This window comes from Thalassophryne amazonica, chromosome 5, assembly GCF_902500255.1.
Source record: "Thalassophryne amazonica chromosome 5, fThaAma1.1, whole genome shotgun sequence".
Taxonomy (NCBI): Eukaryota; Metazoa; Chordata; class Actinopteri; order Batrachoidiformes; family Batrachoididae; genus Thalassophryne; species Thalassophryne amazonica.
In genome coordinates this window covers 81847270-81870566 of record NC_047107.1, presented here as the reverse complement: position 1 = coordinate 81870566, position 23297 = coordinate 81847270, and the positions used below count along the sequence as shown (strand labels likewise).

The window sequence follows — 23297 nt, the reverse complement described above, 5'->3', positions numbered from 1 at the left end:
TCTGCCTTCTGCAGAAAGGAGACGGGAACAAATGCAGCGACTCCCTGAAATGTTAGAGACTGGGTTTACTGCAGTGATGAGAAACAAGCAAAAACAGAGACAATGTTATTTTAAAAATCAATTGTTGAACATTTTGAATTGAATGTGAATCGTTAGTAAGAACCGGAACCCCTAGTGGACACCTCTGGTAATATACGGGTGGGGCACTTAGGGAATAACCCTAACGTGTAGCCTGTAAAACTCAATTTGCGACCGTAAAATCGAGCATAAACGTCCACAAATCATCACACACAACAGTTATTCCCATTCTAATCCAATTCCATTGTTTGCGTGGTTTATTTTTCTGTAAGTAATTCGGTCGGCGAATTGTTGTGATAGAGTGTGGTTGGCTCATCAAAGCTTACCGTATCAACAGCGCGTTCATGCCAAACTGGAAATTCTGTGAGCAGACCCACAGATTTCTCCATCTCGTCAGCTGCATTGAGTTAAATCCATTAAATCCACACATTGACATTGTTGTCGCTGCACTAGTTTCTGTCTGTCTCAGCTGGCAGCACCATCAAATGTGAAACTTTTAATTTTTTTCCCCCATCCACACGATATTTTTTATAGTCTGAAATCTCACATGATTAACTAATCAGATATGTGGAAAAAATGTATTTGGATTAGAATTAGCCTTATTTGGTATTTTTGGGGGCATTATTTACAGTACTTCATTCTTGACTGTGCGCTTATTTACAAACAAGCAGAATTCATCGCGTTTGCTGAATATGCTGTGGCACAATTGTACAAGAGGAAAAACTAAGACATTTGACATAATTTTACTCAAATATTCTTGCATGAGGCCCAGGGAGTATCAAGTTTACTTTAGAACATTGTAAATAGCCTGAAACAAAAAGTCAAAATCCGTTTCAGTTATTCTGGAAAATTCACGTTAAATTTATCATAAATGAGTAAAAACATTCAAACCCACTGGCAGGCTTACAGTTTTCAGTCAAATACAGATTTGATTTCTATATTTGTGTCATCTGTAGGTGTTGCTGAGATCTATCTGATGCCTTATTGTGATTTTATGTGTTTAAAGGAGGTGGACTGGGAGGTTGAGCTGGCCTTCGTGATTGGACGACGGGGAAAACACATCAAGGTACCATCACATCACACACACGTGAGGGGAGCTTCTGCAGTATTGTATCAGACTGTCACTTCACGTTGTTCAGGAGGAAGATGCTCTCTCCTACGTGGCAGGATTTACTGTGGCCAATGACGTCAGTGCGCGTGACTGGCAGTTGAACCGCAATGGGAAGCAGTGGCTGCTGGGAAAAACATTTGACAGCTTCTGTCCTCTTGGTCCCGCCTTAGTAACAACTGCAGCTGTGACAGGTGAAACAGAGAGCAACACTACAGGGAGGGTGACAGAGGAATGTGAATCATGCAGTCACCATGTGAACAAGCTGCAATTATCTGAAAAGAAAAAATGTAGTCTGAGCACCACAAACTGTCAACAAACAGGATTGTTTAAATATTTTTTCCTCCTGCAGATCCTCACAGCCTGGGGATCCGCTGTCTTGTTAACAGAGAGAGAGTCCAGAACAGCAACACTGATCAGATGATCTTCAAGACTGAGGCATTGGTTGCCTGGGTCTCAAAGTAAACACATCCAGATGTTGCTCATGATAATGGTGTTTTTGCATAAAGCAGTTTGCAGAGACACTGTCTCCCCTTACCAAAAAATAGTACTGATAAGTATAGAAAAGTAAACTAGAAGTATACTTGAAACATACTTGCATATACTACTTTTTGGTAAGGGTCCAGTTCACAGTTTCACATCAGGGCCCGGTTTCAAAAAGCAGTCTAATCTTGTTTAGTCAACTAAACTTAGTCGATTAATCTTTTGACGTTAGTCGTTGCACAAAGCGCTTAGTTGGCTAAAGTTTCACGTTAGCCGACTGAAGTGTTTAGCCTGGTACAGAGGAGGTTAATCTTATTTTAGTCAACAAAACGTCAGCATCGTACCACAAAAATGCCGGCTATCATGTACCACCACTTGAAGGACCAGAAAGGAAGGAGAGCCTTGCGGTGGGAGCGGGTGTTCGGGACTGGAATAATCCACTGGAGATGTTTACGGACGCCAAGGTTCAACAGTGATACTGCTTCCGCCCGCCTCGGCCATGGTTGTAGCAGATGATATTCTGGAAGTAAACAAAACTCTCTCGCATTGGAGGCGTTTCTTGGCAGCGGTACTCGTGAGGCTACTATGCGAGTGAAAATCGTAGACTATCATAAAATGACTAATCTACCAGTTTAGCCAAAACAGAGATTAGACAGCTAATGGTGGGCGACTAACCTTAGTTGACTAAAAGATTAGATTGCTTTATGAAACTGGTGCCGACTGAATGGTCCCCCCTAAAAATTGGTCCGCCCTGCCTTCACTGCGCATGTATTTAAGACTGACGCTCCCCACCCAAAGCGATCAAAGGGAATAATGTGATTATTAACCATCAGATGATAAAATAAAACCTCTTAAATCATTCTAAAATCAGTTTTATACAGAAACAAAGCCGTTTTAAGCAGAAACAAGGCGATAATTGGTGAATCACTACTAGCGCTCAGAAGCAGCATGTCAGACTCAGACGTGCTGTTGTGGTGCTCTGATATGTCCCCCGTATTTTGATGAATTATTTAACGGCTGAGTGGATCCTTGTCATCTGATTGATGCTTTGTATGTCACGTGACATGGATTATTCGTTCCATTTACTGTGCAAATTTTGTTCCATACGTTTTGTACCATTGCACACTGTGAACACTGCCCACGCACACACTAGTGGGGGCAGTGTATAGCTAAATATGGCAGAGTTTGTTTTGCTGATGGACGATTTGAACAAGCTAATTGACGGTGCCAATTATTTTAAAACAAACACACACAAATCCACTACGCCATAAGCCATCTGAAGGCATGAAGAGCTGTTAGGATGAAAATCTGGACTAATTTCTGACACGATCTTTTGCTGGACTGAGGAAGTACAGTCTTTTTTTTGGGAGGGGGGAGTATCACAGACTCATCACAATTATTTTTGAACCAACTGTTTTTGCAAGTTGACTGAGAACAGTTTTGTACTCCTATTTAAAGTTTGTGTTGGATTGTTGATGTCAAAGGACCAGAGTCCCTTTTTCTTGTTTATAAATTAATAAACTATTAAATGACAAGGATCTATTTTAGCCGTTATTGTTAGGGAAAAAACCCACGGGACAGTAGTTGGACCCAAAATGCAGAAAACAGGCCTAAGTACCAAAATATAATGATTTATTGAGAAGTATTGTAGATAGTTTAAACCTGGAAGCCAGGCGCTGGAGAAAGGAGAGACCGCTGGAGCACACAGGAGGCACGAACGTCACACCCCAACACAGTTCATCCAGAACCAGCTCAGAACAGGACCAGGTGGCAACAGAACCAGGAGCACTGGGAACACAAGAAACACTGAGTTAGTTCACAGCGTAGAAACCAGGACAAAAAAATGCTGCAGAGACGAGGCCGAGGAAACCTGGAGACAACTGTAGTTTCCAGCGTCTGAGAGTGTGAAGAGAAGCAGTATTTGTACAGGTGGATCCAATCAGTACCACAGGTGGCTCCAGCAGAGACAGGAAGGGAGGGGTAGTGAGGCAGATCCAGCAGCAAACAGCAGCCCCCCCCCCCCCCCCCCCCCCCTTCAACGGGAGCCTCCAGGCGACCTATCAGGCCGACCCGGACGAGCCCGATAGAATTCAGAGATGAGGGAAGGGTCCAAAATAAGGCCCTGTGAGACCCAGGAACGCTCCTCTGGGCCATACCCCTCCCAGTCCACCAGATACTGGAAGCCCCGGCGATGAACGTCGAGAATACGGCTCACCATCCAGGCAGGATGGCCATCCACCATCCGGGTGGCAGGAGGAGGAACGGCAGCTGGACACAAGGTGCTGGAACAGACCGGTTTAATATGAGACACGTGGAAGACATCCATCCATTTGATGGATCCTGAGGGTCCGAGGCAATTTGAGCTAACGGCTGCAGGGTTGACAATGTTCTCGATAATAAACGGACCCAGGAATTGAGGAGCCAGCTTCTTGGTAGTTGCCTTAAGATGCACATCCTTGGCAGATAACCAGACCTTCTGGCCAGGCCGGTAGTGGGGGGCCGGGGCACGATGCTGGTCTGCATGGTGAATAGTCTTCTCCCTCGTCCGGAGAAGGGCGGAGCGGGCGGTCTGCCAGACAACGCCGCAGATGGACCTGGACTGAAGGCACTGAGAGGTTTAATTCCTGAGCAGGGAATAGAGGAGGTTGATAACCCAAAGAACACTCAAACGGCGTCAGGCCGGTGGCTGAGCTCACCTGGGAATTATGTGCATACTCAACCCATGGCAGGTGAGTACTCCAGGAAGATGGGTGGGAGGATGTGACACAGCGAAGGGCGGCTGCCAATTCCTGGTTAGCCTGCTCCACCTGCCCGTTGGTCTGGGGATGGAATCCAGACGAGAGACTGACTGAAGCCCCCCAAGGCCGCGCAGAAGGCCTTCCAGACCTGAGATGTAAACTGGGGGCCTCGATCCGACACTATGTCCAGGGGGATGCCATGCAACTGGAACACATGGTGGACCAGGAGGTTTGCAGTCTCCAGCGCCGAGGGTAACTTGGGCAGGGCCAGGAAGTGTGCTGACTTTGAAAACCGGTCCAGGATGGTGAGGATAACTGTATTTCCATTTGAGGGAGGTAATCCAGTGACGAAATCCAGGCAGATGTGGGACCATGGTCGACCAGGTGTGGGAAGCGGATGAAGAAGACCAGATGGCTGTTGGTGAGAGGACTTATTTCGGGCGCAGATGGTGCAGGCGTTGACAAATTCACAGGTATCTGCTTGGAGAGTTGGCCACCAGAAATGCTGCTGAACAAGGTGTATGGTTCTATGAATACCGGGATGACAGGAGAATTTAGAGGAATGAACGAATTGTAGGACATCAGATCTGACTGAGGGAGGCAAAAACAGCCGGCCAGGAGGTCCCCCTCCAGGGTCAGGAAGAGTTCTCTGGGCCTCCTGGATGACTTGCTCAATGTCCCAGGAGAGAGCGCCTACAACCATGTGGCTGGGAAGGATGCAGTCTGGTGTAGGGGAATAGTTCTCAGGAGCAAACTGATGGGACAAGGCAATGGGTTTAACATTTTTGGAGCCAGGTCTGTAGGTGAGGGTGAAGTTAAATCAACCGAAAAATAAGGACCACCTGGCCTGTCTGGAATTGAGTCTCTTAGCATTTTGAATGTAAGCCAGGTTTTTATGGTCAGTCCAAACAACAAATGGAATTGACGTACCTTCCAGCCAGTGTCTCCACTCCTCCAGTGCCTCCTTCACGGCCAAGAGCTCCCGGTCACCAACATCGTAGTTGCACTCAGCAGGAGAGAGCCGCCGGGAGAAAAAAAGCACAAGGGTGCAATAGATTGTCGCCCTCAGTCCGCTGGGAGAGAACGGCCCTGATCCCGATGTCGGAGGCATCGGCCTCCACAACGAACTGGCGGTCCGGATCGGGTTGAATGAGGACAGGAGTAGTGGTAAACCTATGTTTAAGGGACTGAAAAGCTCGTTCGGCTGCAGTGGACCACTGAAAACTGGACTTGGAAGAAGTGAGTGTATGGAGAGGGGCAGCTACTTGACTAAAGTTACATATGAAGCGACGGTAAAAATGAGCAAATCCTAGGAACTGTTGAAGTTGTTTGCGATCGGAGGGAGTCGGCAATTTCACTACAGCAGAGACTTTGGCTGGATCTGGTCTAATCTGTGTTCAAATATGAATCCCAGGAAGGACACAGAGGTTTGATGGAAGGCACATTTCTCGGCTTTGACAAATAGACTGTTCTCTAAGAGACGTTCCAGAACTAGACGGACATGTTGAATGTGTTCAGGCAAGTTCTTAGAAAAAATGAGAATGTCATCTAAGTAGACAAAAACAAAACAATTAAGAAAGTCCCGGAGGACATCGTTAACCAAAGCTTGAAAGACGGCGGGAGCATAGTGAGACCGAAGGGCATAACGAGATATTCAAAATGCCCTAAGGGTGTGTCCGTATCTCCCTCCTTGATATGGACTAGGTGGTAGGCATTTCTAAGATCAAGTTTGGAAAAGATGGCTGCTCCCTGCAGAGAGTCGAATGCGGAGTTTAACAGAGGCAAAGGACACCGGTTACGAACAGTTATGGCATTTAACCCACGGAAATCAATACAGGGACGGAGGGTCCCGTCCTTCTTCCCCACAAAAAAGAGGCCTGCCCCTAAGGGTGAGGAGGAGGGACGAATAAGACCTGCTGCCAGGGAGTCTTGAATGTACTGCTCTATCGCTTCCCTCTCCGGGCGCAACAGATTGTACAGGCGGCTGGAAGGAAGCTCCGCACCCGGAAGCAAATCGATGGAGCAGTCATACGGTCGGTGAGGAAGCAATGATAGTGCACGGCTCTTACTAAAGACCTCTTGGAGGTCAAGGTACTCTTTAGGAACTAAAGAGAGGTCTATGGGAGGAATGATTGACTCCCTGGACTTCTGGGTGGGTGGAACAGACGAATGGACACAACGGAGGTGACAGGCTTCGCTCCACCGGGAAATGGACCCGGTCGGCCAATCAACATCCGGATTGTGTAATAATAACCAGGGGTGCCCTAAAACAATCGGTGGAGTGGATGTGTAAACAAAAAATTGATTAGACTCACAATGATTACCAGAAACTAGCAATGACACAGGAACTGTCTAATGAGTTATCGCGGGGAGCGGAGTGCCTTTAAGTGCTGAAACTTGGATGGGGAGGGTAATTCAACCACAGGAATGTGGGCCTGGATCCAAAAAATTGGCGTCAGCACCAGAATCTAAAAGGGCCTGGAGTTTTAATGACTGATTAGAAAAGAACAGTGTGACCGGGATCTGGGTACGTGAAGCATTGCCCACTACCAAACGAGTGAGGCTCACCAATAGCCTGGGGCCTATTGGCGATCGTTCTCTTTTGGCCAAACCGGGCATTCGCGAATAATATGTCCCCGGGCACTACAATACAGGCACTCCCCGGCTGACAAGCGCCGTCGACGCTCTTCAGGTGTCAAACGAGCCCTGCCGAGCTGCACTGGTTCCTTGGCAGGGGGCGCTGTGAGCGCGGGGAGTGCGTTCCTGGTGGAACGTGAGGAAGAAGGAACAGGATCTGCCTGCGGAGGGATCTGAGGGAAAGCCATGCGCGCCGCCCTTTGGCTTCTCTCCCACCGTCTTTCCCTTAAACGATTATCTATTTTAATGGTTAAAGAGATGAGGTCATCGAGGGATGAGGGAAGATCGCGGTCCGCCAGCTCATCTTTAAGCGTCTCGGATAATCCATTGACAAAAACGCTTCACAACGTGGCGGTGTTCCAGCCCGATTCAGCTGCCAAGATGCGGAACTCAATGGAGTATGCTGCCACACTACGGTTCTCCTGCTTGAGGGCCAACAATCACTGGGAGGTCACTTGCCCCCGCATCGGATGATTGAAGACCGTCTGGAACTCCTGCTTAAACTGGCAAAAAGAAGCTAACACTGGTGACTGCTGCTCCCATAATGCGGTTGCCACTCCAGGGCCTCCCCCCGAAGCAAGCCAACCAGGTAAGCTATCGTATCCTTATCTGTGGTGTACATGGATGGTCTTTGAGAAAAACAAGTGAACATTGAAGCAGGAATGAAGCACATTTGTCTACTGAACCGGTGTAAGGGTCGAAGTGACAAAGGAAAGGTTCTTGACGCTGAGGTGTTAACGCGACTGTGGTGACGCTAGCAGCAGCTGGCTCAGCTGACGGCGCTGTTGCTGGGGCGGCTAAAGCTAAGCTATCTGTTAAACGCTGAGAGAGTGCTGGTGCATAGCTGAGATACCTGTGATTCAAGGGATTGCTGTTGATTGGATAAGGCGGACAGAAGTTGCTGTTGTTGCCCGAGTAATTGTGCCTGCGATCTGAGGGCCAGGCGAAGTTGCTCTGCTTCCGCTGAGTCCATTTGGTGGCCGGAAACTCCTGTTAGGGGAAAAAAACCCACGGGACAGTAGTTGGACCCAAAATGCATAAAACAGGCCTAAGTACCAAATTATAATGATTTATTGAGAAGTTTTGTAGATAGTTTAAACCGGGAAGCCAGGTGCTGGAGAAAGGAGAGACCACTGGAGCACACAATCAATCAATTTTATTTATATAGCGCCAAATCACAACAAACAGTTGCCCCAAGGCGCTTTATATTGTAAGGCAAGGCCATACAATAATTACGTAAAAACCCCAACGGTCAAAACGACCCCCTGTGAGCAAGCACTTGGCAACAGTGGGAAGGAAAAACTCCCTTTTAACAGGAAGAAACCTCCAGCAGAACCAGGCTCAGGGAGGGGCAGTCTTCTGCTGGGACTGGTTGGGGCTGAGGGAGAGAACCGGGAAAAAAACCAAAAGAAGGAAAGAAGGAATCATATCCTTAAACCTAGTTACAGCGCTTTCTGAAAGACTTCTAGTCTAGCCTCTACTGGTGGTTGGCTCTCACTGCGGTATTGTATCACTTCCTCTTCCGGAGCACAGTGGTGTTTTGCTGTATCTGTTAGCTGTTTAATCTGCGCAATTAGATTGATCTAGTTACCTAGATAACGATTTGTTTCACAGTGTTATCTTCACGTGCCTTAACTAAAGCACTCCCTCTGCTGAATCACCTCTAAATTATTTACACGTTATTCACTTTGCGTGTTTTTAGGAATCCGCTAGCTTAGCGCAGCTACTAGCTCTTAGCCGGTTTAGCATGGCGGCTTCTCCTGTCTCTCCCGCATTTTTCTGCTCTGGGTGTGAAATGTTTAGTTATTCCTCGGCCTCTTTTAGCAGTAATGGTACTTGTAATAAGTGTAGCTTATTCGTAGCTTTGGAGGCCAGGCTGGGCGAATTGGAGACTCGGCTCCGCACCATGGAAAATTCTACAGCTAGCCAGGCCCCTGTAGTCGGTGCGGACCAAGGTAGCTTAGCCACCGTTAGTTACCCCCTGGCAGATCCCGAGCAGCCGGGAAAGCAGGCCGACTGGGTGACTGTGAGGAGGAAGCGTAGTTCTAAACAGAAGCCCCGTGTACACCGCCAACCCGTTCACATCTCTAACCGTTTTTCCCCACTCGACGACACACCCGCCGAGGATCAAACTCTGGTTATTGGCGACTGTTTTGAGAAATGTGAAGTTAGCGACACCAGCAACCATAGTCAATTGTCTTCCGGGGGCCAGAGCAGGCGACATTGAAGGAAATTTGAAACTGCTGGCTAAGGCTAAGCGTAAATTTGGTAAGATTGTAATTCACGTCAGCAGTAATGACACCCGGTTACGCCAATCGGAGGTCACTAAAATTAACATTGAATCGGTGTGTAACTTTGCAAAAACAATGTCGGACTCTGTAGTTTTCTCTGGGCCCCTCCCCAATCGGACCGGGAGTGACATGTTTAGCCGCAGGTTCTCCTTGAATTGCTGGCTGTCTGAGTGGTGTCCAAAAAATGAGGTGGGCTTCATAGATAATTGGCAAAGCTTCTGGGGAAAACCTGACCTCTTGTTAGGAGAGACGGCATCCATCCCACTTTGGATGGAGCAGCTCTCATTTCTAGAAATCTGGCCAATTTTCTTAAATCCTCCAAACTGTGACTATCCAGGGTTGGGACCAGGAAGCAGAGTTGTAGTCTTACACACCTCTCTGCAGCTTCTCCCCCCCGTAGAGACGGTGCCTGCTCCCAGACTACCAATAACCAGCAAAAATCTGTTTAAGCATAAAAATTCAAAAAGAAAAAAGATAGCACCTTCAACTGCACCACAGACTAAAACAGTTAAATGTGGTCTATTAAACATTAGGTCTCTCTCTTCTAAGTCCCTGTTAATAAATGATATAATAATTGATCAACATATTGATTTATTCTGCCTTACAGAAACCTGGTTACAGCAGGATGAATATGTTAGTTTAAATGAGTCAACACCCCCGAGTCACGCTAACTGCCAGAACGCTCGTAGCACGGGCCGAGGCGGAGGATTAGCAGCAATCTTCCATTCCAGCTTATTAATTAATCAAAAACCCAGACAGAGCTTTAATTCATTTGAAAGCTTGACTCTTAGTCTTGTCCATCCAAATTGGAAGTCCCAAAAACCAGTTTTATTTGTTGTTATCTATCGTCCTCCTGGTCGTTACTGTGAGTTTCTCTGTGAATTTTCAGAACTTTTGTCTGACTTAGTGCTTAGCTCAGATAAGATAATTATAGTGGGCGATTTTAACATCCACACAGATGCTGAGAATGACAGCCTCAACACTGCATTTAATCTATTATTAGACTCAATTGGCTTTGCTCAAAATGTAAATGAGTCCACCCACCACTTTAATCATATCTTAGATCTTGTTCTGACTTATGGTATGGAAATTGAAGACTTAACAGTATTCCCTGATAACTCCCTTCTGTCTGATCATTTCTTAATAACATTTACATTTACTCTGATGGACTACCCAGCAGTGGGGAATAACTTTCATTACACTAGAAGTCTTTCAGAAAGCGCTGTAACTAGGTTTAAGGATATGTTTCCTTCTTTATGTTCCCTAATGCCATATACCAACACAGTGCAGAGTAGCTACCTAAACTCTGTAAGTGAGATAGAGTATCTCGTCAGTAGTTTTACATCCTCATTGAAGACAACTTTGGATGCTGTAGCTCCTCTGAAAAAGAGAGTTTTAAATCAGAAGTGCCTGACTCCGTGGTATAACTCACAAACTCGCAGCTTAAAGCAGATAACCCGTAAGTTGGAGAGGAAATGGCATCTCACTAATTTAGAAGATCTTCACTTAGCCTGGAAAAAGAGTCTGTTGCTCTATAAAAAAAGCCCTCCGTAAAGCTAGGACATCTTACTACTCATCACTAATTGAAGAAAATAAGAACAACCCTAGGTTTCTTTTCAGCACTGTAGCCAGGCTGACAAAGAGTCAGAGCTCTATTGAGCCGAGTATTCCTTTAACTTTAACTAGTAATGACTTCATGACTTTCTTTGCTAATAAAATTTTAACTATTAGAGAAAAAAATTACTCATAACCATCCCAAAGACGTATCGTTATCTTTGGCTGCTTTCAGTGATGCCAGTATTTGGTTAGACTCTTTCTCTCAGATTGTTCTGTCTGAGTTATTTTCATTAGTTACTTCATCCAAACCATCAACATGTCTATTAGACCCCATTCCTACCAGGCTGCTCAAGGAAGCCCTACCATTATTTAATGCTTCGATCTTAAATATGATCAATCTATCTTTATTAGTTGGCTATGTACCACAGGCTTTTAAGGTGGCAGTAATTAAACCATTACTTAAAAAGCCATCACTTGACCCAGCTATCTTAGCTAATTATAGGCCAATCTCCAACCTTCCTTTTCTCTCAAAAATTCTTGAAAGGGTAGTTGTAAAACAGCTAACTGATCATCTGCAGAGGAATGGTCTATTTGAAGAGTTTCAGTCAGGTTTTAGAATTCATCATAGTACAGAAACAGCATTAGTGAAGGTTACAAATGATCTTCTTATGGCCTCAGACAGTGGACTCATCTCTGTGCTTGTTCTGTTAGACCTCAGTGCTGCTTTTGATACTGTTGACCATAAAATTTTATTACAGAGATTAGAGCATGCCATAGGTATTAAAGGCACTGCCCTGCGGTGGTTTGAATCATATTTATCTAATAGATTACAATTTGTTCATGTAAATGGGAATCTTCTTCACAGACTAAGGTTAATTATGGAGTTCTGTGCTAGGACCAATTTTATTCACTTTATACATGCTTCCCTTAGGCAGTATTATTAGACAGCATTGCTTAAATTGTCATTGTTACGCAGATGATACCCAGCTTTATCTATCCATGAAGCCAGAGGACACACAGCAATTAGCTAAACTGCAGGATTGTCTTACAGACATAAGGACATGGATGACCTCTAATTTCCTGCTTTTAAACTCAGATAAAACTGAAGTTATTCTACTTGGCCCCACAAATCTTAGAAACATGGTGTCTAACCAGATCCTTACTCTGGATGGCATTACCCTGACCTCTAGTAATACTGTGAGAAATCTTGAAGTCATTTTTGATCAGGATATGTCATTCAAAGCGCATATTAAACAAATATGTAAGACTGCTTTTTTGCATTTACGCAATATCTCTAAAATTAGAAAGGTCTTGTCTCAGAGTGATGCTGAAAAACTAATTCATGCATTTATTTCCTCTAGGCTGGACTATTGTAATTCATTATTATCAGGTTGTCCTAAAAGTTCCCTGAAAAGCCTTCAGTTAATTCAAAATGCTGCAGCTAGAGTACTGACGGGGACTAGAAGGAGAGAGCATATCTCACCCATATTGGCCTCTCTTCATTGGCTTCCTGTTAATTCTAGAATAGAATTTAAAATTCTTCTTCTTACTTATAAGGTTTTGAATAATCAGGTCCCTTCTTATCTTAGGGACCTCATAGTACCATATCACCCCAATAGAGCGCTTCGCTGTCAGACTGCAGGCTTACTTGTAGTTCCTAGGGTTTGTAAGAGTAGAATGGGAGGCAGAGCCTTCAGCTTTCAGGCTCCTCTCCTGTGGAACCAGCTCCCAATTCGGATCAGGGAGACAGAAACCCTCTCTACTTTTAAGATTAGGCTTAAAACTATCCTTTTTGCTAAAGCTTATAGTTAGGGCTGGATCGGGTGACCCTGAACCATCCCTTAGTTATGCTGCTATAGACTTAGACTGCTGGGGGGTTCCCATAATGCATTGAGTGTTTCTTTCTCTTTTTGCTCTGTATGCACCACTCTGCATTTAATCATTAGTGATTGATCTCTGCTCCCCTCCACAGCATGTCTTTTTCCCGGTTCTCTCCCTCAGCCCCAACCAGTCCCAGCAGAAGACTGCCCCTCCCTGAGTCTGGTTCTGCTGGAGGTTTCTTCCTGTTAAAAGGGAGTTTTTCCTTCCCACTGTTGCCAAGTGCTTGCTCACAGGGGGTCGTTTTGGCCGTTGGGGTTTTTCCGTAATTATTGTATGGCTTTGCCTTACAATATAAAGCGCCTTGGGGCAACTGTTTGTTGTGATTTGGCGCTATATAAATAAAATTGATTTGATTTAGATAATAACATGGATGGATGCCGCCTCTCCTAACAAGACCAGGTTAATCAATCAATCAATTTTTTTATATAGCCAGCAGTTTAAAATTTCCTTCAATGTCGCCTGCTCTGGCCCACGGAAGACAATTGACTATGGTTGCTGGTGTCGCTAACTTCACATTTCTCAAAACAGAGTCGCCAATAACCACAGTTTGATCCTTGGCGGGTGTGTCGTCGAGTGGGGAAAAACGGTTAGAGATGTGAACGGGTTGGCGGTGTACACGGGGCTTCTGTTTAGAACTACGCTTCCTCCTCACAGTCACCCAGTCGGCCTGCTTTCCCGGCTGCTCGGGATCTGCCAGAGACAAACTAACGGCGGCTAAGCTACCTTGGTCCGCACCGACTACAGGGGCCTGGCTAGCTGTAGAATTTTCCACAGTGCGGAGCCGAGTCTCCAATTTGCCCAGCCTGGCCTCCAAAGCTACGAATAAGCTACACTTATTACAAGTACCATTACTGCTAAAGGAGGCCGAGGAATAACTAAACATTTCACACCCAGAGCAGAAAAGTGCAGGAGAGACAGGAGAAGCCACCATGCTAAACCGGCTAAGAGCTAGTAGCTGCGCTAAGCTAGTGGATTCCTAAAAACACACAAAGTGAATAATGTGTAAATAATTTAGAGGTGATTCAGCAGAGGGAGTGCTTTAGTTAAGGCACGTGAAGATTACACTGTGAAACAAATCGTTATCTAGGTAACTAGATCAATCTAACTGCGCAGATTAAACAGCTAACAGATACAGCAAAACACCGCTGTGCTCCGGAACAGGAAGTGATACAATACCGCAGTGAGCCAACCACCAGTAGAGGCCACACAGGAGGCAGGAACGTCACACCCCAACACAGTTCATCCGGAACCAGCTCAGAACAGGACCAGGCTGACACTGAGTTCACAACATAGAAACCAGGACAGAAAATGCTGCAGCGACAAGGCCGTGGAAACCTGGAGACAACTGTAGTTTCCGGCGTCTGAGAGCGTGAAGAGAAGCAGTATTTGTACAGGTGGTTGATGAGTGTGAACAGGTGACTCCAATCAGTACCACAGGTGGCTCCAGCAGAGACAGGAAGGGAGGGGTAGTGAGGCAGATCGAGCAGCAAACAGCAGCCAACAAAGAAAGCACAACAGTTATATAAAACAAATAATTGTTTTTACATTCTTTCAATGGAACAAATATTTAATTCTGTGAAAGCTGGAACGTACCGTTCAACAAGGCGAACATACCATTTACCTCATGAAATATTTGTACCATTGAACTCAAACATTCATTATTTGTATAATAATGCTAAATTTACATGGAAATGATTGTTGTACAAAAGCTTCAGATATCTGTCGCTGACATAGATGATGACTGGAGTGCAGTTTTAAGCAGAAGCGAGGTGATAACCTGTCGACGCTCCGAAATGACTTATGCGCAGTGAAGGCAGGGTGGACAGATTTTTTTTTCCGGGGGGTTCATCTGTAACGCCAGGACCTGGGGTTGACACACCCTCCATGACTCAGGAATTCAAATAGAGTACACAAGCATTTCATTTAATTATGTAAATCTTGCCAGAAATATATACAAGTAATCATAAAAAAGCAGCCCAATGCCAGAAATTTCCACTAACGCTTTAGCAGAAATTACATGCTTCAGTTCTGACTCACCCACCACAGCTGGCACTCTTTTGGCTTAAGGTGTTCTGACAGACTGGAGTTCTCTTTGTTGTGGTACTGTGCATAAAAATAATCCCTCACTTCCCTGATGTGCTGGTGACACAGTCTCATTTAGCCATTCTGACTCTGCACAATTGTGTAGCTCCACTGGGATAATTAGGTGATAATTTGTGTGCACATACAGTAAAAAGGATTTATTCGTGTGCAGCAGTCATTTTGATGCTGTCATGTGCAGTTCATCTTTCCGAATCTGGGCTTTACATGTTTCTGCTCTTCATGCCAGGTTCGTGACATTAACTCCCGGTGATGTGTTCTTGACAGGAACCCCTCCTGGTGTGGGTGTGTTCAGAAAGCCACCAAAATTCCTGAAGGTGATTTAAGAAGCAGAAAACAGAACCAGTTTGCAGACCAGTTTCCCTTTCACTTCATACACCAGAATCTCTCAACGGCATAAATATGTGCATGTTTAGTGAAACTGAGGAAGACTGTACATATTGTACTGAAGTGTCTGCTGTCTTTGTTTCCCCCCTCAGAAAGGAGACGTGGTGGAATGCCAGATAGACCAGCTAGGATCTATAATCAACAGAGTGGTCTAAACTGTGGGACAAACTGCTCAGAACACCAATTTCTCACTGAATCATCAACTCATCTGTTAAAATACACCAACTAAAAATAATAAGTAGCTTTGATCACAAACTATTATTCAGAGAAAGCTTTCTGTCCTAATCACGGAGGACCAACTGAAGATATTTTAAGCAACGTGTTTCACATTTCTTCCATAATTGTATGGAGTGAGTGTGTGACGTTGTTACTCTTTGATGCAGTGTATAATTATGTGACTCAACAGGGTGTTTGTAAACTGTTGTTTACTCATCACCGGCTCTTAAACACCCTGTCAGGAACTACCCATTTACGTTCTATAGTAGAAACCTGCTGGTTAATTTTAAAATCAGTAACTGTGATTCAGAATTTGTGACTAATATGCAGGATTACAAATGGCAACTAATGGCATCTTGGCTACATTAGATTTAGATACTCTCAGGAAGTGATGCATACTGCAGTTGTGTTGTTTGAGGAGTCGATATTACATGTAATGCAGAAAGCTGTCACACAATGACTACAAATAAAACATATTAAATATGAAGTGAGGTGATTGTGTTGCTTGTATTGAGGATTCAGCAGTACCTGCAGTCCAACACTGGGCGGCACTAGAATTTCATGCTAATCTGCAACAGCTTTGACGCAAAACAGCCACGCTGACTGTACAAATTCATAACTGTGAACCTGAAAATGTTATGCCTGCCAGACAATGCTCAGTGCTTTTCAAAGTGAAGCACTGATTTGTATCTGCATCTTGAGAGTCAAGAGGTTTTTGTAGCTGAGGCCTGACTCAGACTAAATCCTGACTCAGGAGAGGCAGAATGAGCAAAATCCTGAATAATCGTCTTGGAGAGAGAGAAAAAGATTTGTACTTAGTTTTTAATGCAACCACTAAAGAACTACAGTATGTGTTGATCAACAAAAAGAACCTGATAACCTTGTGGAAAACTAAAACATGTTTAGACTCAAACACTTATTTCCAACATAAACACACAAACCCACATCCGAAAGCAAATCCTCACAACTGATTACAGGGACTTCAAAAGCCACATCTCCTGTGGCTTTATGCTAATGCCATTACTAAAGATAAACTTAATATCACTTTCTCATCAAAGATGAATCAAAATGTAATTAACCTAGAGGTGGAAGCGCCCCAACACAGCGAGCATGTTTTACACTTAACTGACAGGCAGGAAACAAGGTCATGTGCACCCTAACAGTGTAACGTGGAGGCCTTGCTGTTCACAGAAGCATGTAACTCTAATTGTAGAGGTATTGCGAGATAAATCGGTGCAGCTTCTGACGGTTTTCTGATAACTGGAACAAAGGGCTGACACCCAGGAAAATGCCTCCACTCTGCCGCTCCTCCAGAAGCACCTGAGTAAACACAAACAACATGGTTGCAATGTTTTCTACTTTGTAACCTTTATTCGAACAGAGCACTGCAATTGTCTCCTCAACTTGCACATTCCGAACAAGACCAAACAAATATCCTGCACAAAGAAAACAAAGATAAAAAAAACAAAACAGGAAAGGGTTTTAAAAAATGAAAATATATTGCATATATAACACAGAACTATTTGGCTGACACTGCGAGGTCTAAAATAATAAGGTGATGTTCAATATATTTGTTGTTTTCCACTTGCATGAACATTCCAAGCAAAATCCTAATTTGATAAGGAAACATAATAACCAAGAGTTTAACATCAAGGAATGGTAAATAAATGGACTGGATTTATATAGCGTTTTCCATCTGCATCAGATGCTCAAAGCACTTTCCAGTTATGCATCACATTCACACAAACATATCGATGTCAAGGTGCTGCCATGCAAGGTGCTCACTACACACCGGGAGCAACTCGGGGATTAAGGACCTTGCCCAAGGCCTTTAGTGATTTTCCGGTCAGGCTGGGGTTTGAACCGAGGATCCTCTGGTCTCAAGCCCAATGCTTAACCACTAGACCATCACCTCCCCTGGAATTAGTTATCAAATCCAACATAAAAGACGCCAGATTTTAAATGGTAACATTAATAAGAAAGTTCCTAATTGTCTCTTAAGCCCCTTGCTGATAAATGGGTCAACACTATTTTTAAGAAGAGATTTCCAACCCTCAGCCCGATGGAGATTGATGGGTGCACACTGCCTCATAACATGGAAGACAGAGCACTAAATTACCTGGAGTGCTTTAAAGGATCATTTCATGTTTTAGATTTCTGCCAACAGTCTTTCCACTTTTTCTTTTTCTAAAACCATTATTCCTTGCCGTTGTTTACACAGTGCATGTGTTGATAACATGTCTCATATTCCTGTCTGGAAGACAAACCACTTACTGCCTTGATTCCTGCAGTGTTTGGGGAAAAACAACTTTCATATACTTGAAAATCGCACCTGCTTGACAATACATCACAACAGTGCCAGTGACTCTTATCTGATGGAGTCAAAGCTTCTCTTTCAGTCCTAGTTTGCCTGATGCAAGTCATTTTATACCAGCTAACCAAAGAAAAATAAGTGCCTTTACAAACATTCAAATGATATAAAAAAATTTGGATTAATGGTCATTGTTAGTCTGAGCCGTACTTCAAAATGCAACAAATTTTAAGGCAGCCTTGTTTCAAGTTTGGGCCTTTCAAGGTACAACACAAATAAGCAATAATTTAGTGTAAATAATATTTAAGATTGAAAGCATTTAATAGGTTAGTCACTTTTTAAAATCCACACATTAGTCATGTGTCACATGCACTATAAAGTGAATGCGACACATGCATGGATGCCGAGGAGAAAAAAAAAGACAGCAATGTGATTGATCTATAATATTCAAGACAGCAAAAGTTACCCCGAACGCCGTAGGTGTTTGGAAACCTAAGGGGGGAGTTGCCCCCTCCTGGAAATTTTGATAATATAAGTGCCCTGTGGTGCATTCTTTGGACTAAATTTGGACCTGAAACAGCGTTAAATTTCTGTTGTGATCTAATGCAGGATGGCACAACGTGGCTTTTGAATGCATGTTGTGCCATCCTGTAGGAGCATGTACAGATTATAACAATAGTTTACAAATATAGCTAAATCTTGATGAAAACTTTAGTTACTTTGTTTTTGATTGGGCCCAAAGACTAGGCAATTAAAAATCATAACTCTCAACTAACATGCTATAAATAACTTCATAACTGCTTTCAGACTAGGTAAAGAGATATCATAATATCATATAATACTGAAGCCACTCAATTACGATTATTCATTCAATAATGCACAACAATAAAATGTTAAATTTGTTTAAATGACCCATCTCAGTCTAAGCCCAAACACCTCTAAGAATCTGAACCTGAAATTTTTTTTCGATTTTATACAGAAATTTATTGATTTTCTTTTTCAACAGGGGTTTACCCCCAGTGTGTGTAATTTGTTTCATGTTTTTCAATACAATATGTATTTCTTAAGGAAAGAGGCTAAATAGGAACTATTTAAGCTTGTATCAAAGAGTCCATCAATTTGGCAGGCGATTTAACAGTTTAACAACCAAAAATAAAAGACACGGCCACATACGAAAATGTGTGGTGGATGGTGCCATTGGTGGTAACAAACTTCTATGATTGCCGTGCTTTACTCCCTAAGCATTACATTTATCATAACAATACCAAAATATCACAGAATTTACTTGTTTAAATGATATCAGCGTTACATTATTGCCATACCTGTATTTATCTTGTCTAATATTGGAAATAAACAATGAGAAACTGACGAGGTAGAAAATTGGTTGAACGATGCTATGAGATTTGGCGCGGGAAGCAGGCAGGAAATTGCCTGGAACACTGAGACATTGTTGCACATTTATTACCTTCACAAGAGAGTACAATGAAAAGCGATTCCGCGTGGAGAGTCGCTGTCACCCCTCGCTCACACTGCCTCTGCAGAGAATCCAAGTCATTAAAAAGATACAAACCTCTCTCAGTGGCCACGGAGCTCTGTGGCTGCGGTTACTGAGACCCTGTGGCGCAGAGGATTTTTCCGCAAGAAGTCTATCCCTGCGGGCTGCCGGAGTGCTCCGCATCAAAACAGAGGTGTTTCCATGCCCGCTCGTGTAGAAATGTTCGAGCAGTCTCTGGACCTGTTGCTGGAGATGGCCGCAGCTCCGCACAGCAGACGGGAGCGTTGTGAGTGTCCCGCTGCGGCGCTTACTGAGTCCACAGACTCGGTAAGCACATTGGAGGCAGTGAGAGTGAGGCCTCATTTCTCCGGTAAACAAATCGCTTTATGATGATCGATTTCAAAGGCATTTGGGCATTTTACGGCAAAATATTAGTTTGTCGATTTGAAGAAATAAAAAATAATGTTACGCTATTTCTTTCAGACAGCAAAAATTTACAAAAAGACAGAAAACTGTACAAAGATGGCGAATAAACATCCCTGCACAAGCTTGTTCTGTAGTCACATTTTTGGAGACCAACATATTTTAGTTTGTGCCACATTATATTCAAAGAAAGATAAGGTCAAAGTGCAGATGTTTAGCTTTAAAGCTACAGTGTGTAGGATATGGTGTCACCTAGTGGTGAGGCTGCAGGTTACATAATGCTGTTGATTTGTTGTTGCAGGTAATTAAACAATAATGAACAGATGGTTATGAATGCCAACTAACAAATACCACTAAATCCTACACACTGCCTCTTTAATTTAGAGTCATTTGCATGCAAATCAGGCCACCAATGTAGGTATTACAATAGTTTGCGCACATCACTTCCCTTTTGAAAAGAGAAAAAGTCAGTCAGGGACTGCTTTAAGTCCTGAACCCAATCAGATGCTAGATTACTTCTTTGATGGTACTCTGGACATTTTGCCCTCAACACATAAAATACTCGTACATCATCCTTTCTCTTCATGCTGATGATGTGGCCATTACAGAATATCCCACTTTGCCTTAAAAAAAAAGCTTTGGCTAGCTTTCACAGTAATACCATTGATTATTGGCACTGAAATAACCACCGACAAGTTTTAGAGCACTTGGCTGAGTGTCAGCGGATAATGCAGTCTTAAAACACTTCAGAATTCAATCTGGTGCCTTTGTCAGGAGTCGCATCATCAATAAACACCAGGAAACCACTTCCACTGGCAGCCATCCACACCCACGCCGGAACACAACCACCATCATGCTTCACAGATGAATTAATATGCTCGTCAACTTATTCACTTCAACACACTCCTCTTTTCCCATCATTATGGAACAAGCTGACCTTTGTCTCAGCTGTGTGTAGGAAGGTTCCACAGACCTGTACGTGATTTTGAAGCTTACTCATTGTTAATATGTTGCAGTAAACTCTATTCTTGGTTACTTGGGTAAAATCTTCTCTTGATTGTTGATGGCGACACAGATATTCATACCTCCTGGGGATTGCTGTCAATCTACCTCACTGTATTTTTGTTTTTAATCACACTTGTTACCTGTATTCTGCTGAGCCAATTGGTGTTCCTGATTAATTCCGCATCATTTCTGTTCTACTTTGATTCTGCCACAAAAATCACAACTCTGATCCACCCACCTGATCTGTTCCTACATGTGCCTTGCTGATTGCAGATAATTACACTAGTCTACAGTCTAATTTCTGCTTAAAATATATAATTACACTTGATATAAGACATTATCACTAAAATAAGATCAAAATTCATTTCTCATTTTATTTTCGGGAAGTGTTAGGTAAAGGGTAAAGAGAAGGGTCTTGGGAGCATGACGAACCAGTCTACATGTGATTTGTGGACTTGGAAAAGGTGTATGACTGGGTCCCTCGAGGTAACCTGTGAGGGGTGGTGCAGGAGAATGGGGTACTGAATTCGCTGTATCGTACAATCCAGTCACTATATGACCAAAGAAGGAAGTCTGTCTGCATTTTCACCATTACAGCAGACCATTACAGAAACACCTCCGTGTTGATAGCCATTCGTAAAATTCAGGCGGCTTTCGATGGTTTTCAGTCGAGTGAGTATCCGAGAAACTGTTTAACAGCTGGGCATGTTCAAATTTGTCCCGTAACTCTTCCAATGGAGGTGTTTCTCTGTGGCGCCGGGCCATGAGCGGCTGCCTGCCGACGCGCGAATCCATCCGCACATCTTTCATTACAAAATCTCCTTTAACAGTGGAATGTCCGGATAAACTGCTGATCCCGACCTCTTCTGAAACTTCTCTGTTCCCTCACGACATCCTGGGTCAACAGAGGCTCAAATTTGGAAGTTTTCAGCTCAAAACAGGCTGACGACGGCGGCTTGGAGTGCGGCGCGCCCTCCGGCTCCGTGGGTTGTCCTTAAAGCGACAGTAACACTCCATAATCTCTCATCAGCCCTTAAAATTTTTACCGAAAACCAGCTGAATTTCTCGAATGGTGTCCACTCAGATGTGCCTTACAGTGTCTGAAAAAATTTTGATCAGGCAAAGCGGCAGTCTCTGAGCCATTCCTAAACAATGAAAAAATAGACGGGAGGGGTGGACCACTCCTCACTCAAAGCCTGCCCACAGGCGAATGACGCAACCGACAGGCGTGAAAAAACTCACGCATGCCCATGAGGGTTCAAGCTTGTCTGATGTAATCGCACGTGATTCAAATCCATATAGTTTTTGAAAAAAATAATAAGGTCGGATAGTTTTCTAATAGACCTCGTAGTTGTATAACCACAGTTTTTCATGATTTCTTCACATCTGCGAGGCATTAATTTTGTTGGTTTGGAACCAAGATTTTGCTCGTTTACTAGTGTGCTTGGGTCATTGTCTTGTTGAAACACCCATTTCAAGGGCATGACCTCTTCAAGTATTTTGACATATCCAAACATCCATGATACCTGGTATGCGATATATAGGCCCAATGCCATAGTAGGAGAAACATGCCCATATCATGATGCTTGCACCACCATGCTTCACTGTCTTCACTGTGAACTGTGGCTTGAATTCAGAGTTTGGGGGTTGTCTCACAAACTGTTTGCGGCCCTTGGACCCAAAAAGAACAATTTTACTCTCATCAGTCCACAAAATATCCCTCCATTTCTCTTTAGGCCAGTTGATGTGTTCTTTGGCAAATTGTAACCTCTTCTGCACGTCTTTTATTTAACAGAGGGACTTTGCGGGGGATTCTTGCAAATAAATTAGCTTCACACAGGCGTCTTCTAACTGTCACAGCACTTATAGGTAACTCCAGACTGTCTTTGATCATCCTGGAGCTGATCAATGGGTGAGCCTTTGCCATTCTGGTTATTCTTCTATCCATTTTGGTGGTTGGGGTCTGTTTTCTTCAGCATAAGGCAACATGACATCTTCAAGTATTTTGACATATCCAAACTGATCCATGATACCTGGTATGCGATATATAGGCCCAATGCCATAGTAGGAGAAACATGCCCATATCATGATGCTTGCACCACCATGCTTCACTGTCTTCACTGTGAACTGTGGCTTGAATTCAGAGTTTGGGGGTCGTCTCACAAACTGTTTGCGGCCCTTGGACCCAAAAAGAACAATTTTACTCTCATCAGTCCACAAAATATCCCTCCATTTCTCTTTAGGCCAGTTGATGTGTTCTTTGGCAAATTGTAACCTCTTCTGCATGTCTTTTATTTAACAGAGGGACTTTGCGGGGGATTCTTGCAAATAAATTAGCTTCAAACAGACGTCTTCTGTCACAGCACTTACAGGTAATTCCAGACTGTCTTTGATCATCCTGGAGCTGATCAATGGGTGAGCCTTTGCCATTCTGGTTATTCTTCTATCCATTTTGGTGGTTGGTGTCTGTTTTCTTCCACACGTCTGTTTTTTTTTTTTTTGTCCATTTTAAAGCATTGGAGATCATTGTAGATGAACAGCCTATAATTTTTTGCACCTGCATATAAGTTTTCCCCTCTCCAATCAA

General features: G+C 43.7%; 2 protein-coding genes across 3 annotated transcripts in view; one reads left to right on the top strand and one right to left on the bottom strand.

Moving 5' to 3' along the window:
* fahd2a (fumarylacetoacetate hydrolase domain containing 2A) overlaps nt 1-15757 on the top strand; it is a 67070-nt gene extending 51313 nt beyond the window's left edge. For both annotated transcript variants that reach the window (XM_034170672.1, XM_034170673.1), the window contains exons 4-8: nt 1085-1144; nt 1218-1380; nt 1539-1647; nt 15103-15190; nt 15353-15757. In XM_034170672.1, coding sequence (XP_034026563.1) covers nt 1085-1144; nt 1218-1380; nt 1539-1647; nt 15103-15190; nt 15353-15415 — 483 coding nt within the window. In that variant the 3' untranslated portion in view covers nt 15416-15757. The remainder of the gene's footprint in view (nt 1-1084; nt 1145-1217; nt 1381-1538; nt 1648-15102; nt 15191-15352) is intronic.
* A 554-nt stretch (nt 15758-16311) lies between these two features.
* gpat2 (glycerol-3-phosphate acyltransferase 2, mitochondrial) overlaps nt 16312-23297 on the bottom strand; it is a 174329-nt gene continuing 167343 nt past the window's right edge. The window contains exon 22 of the mRNA XM_034170671.1: nt 16312-16796. Coding sequence (XP_034026562.1) covers nt 16680-16796 — 117 coding nt within the window. The 3' untranslated portion in view covers nt 16312-16679. The remainder of the gene's footprint in view (nt 16797-23297) is intronic.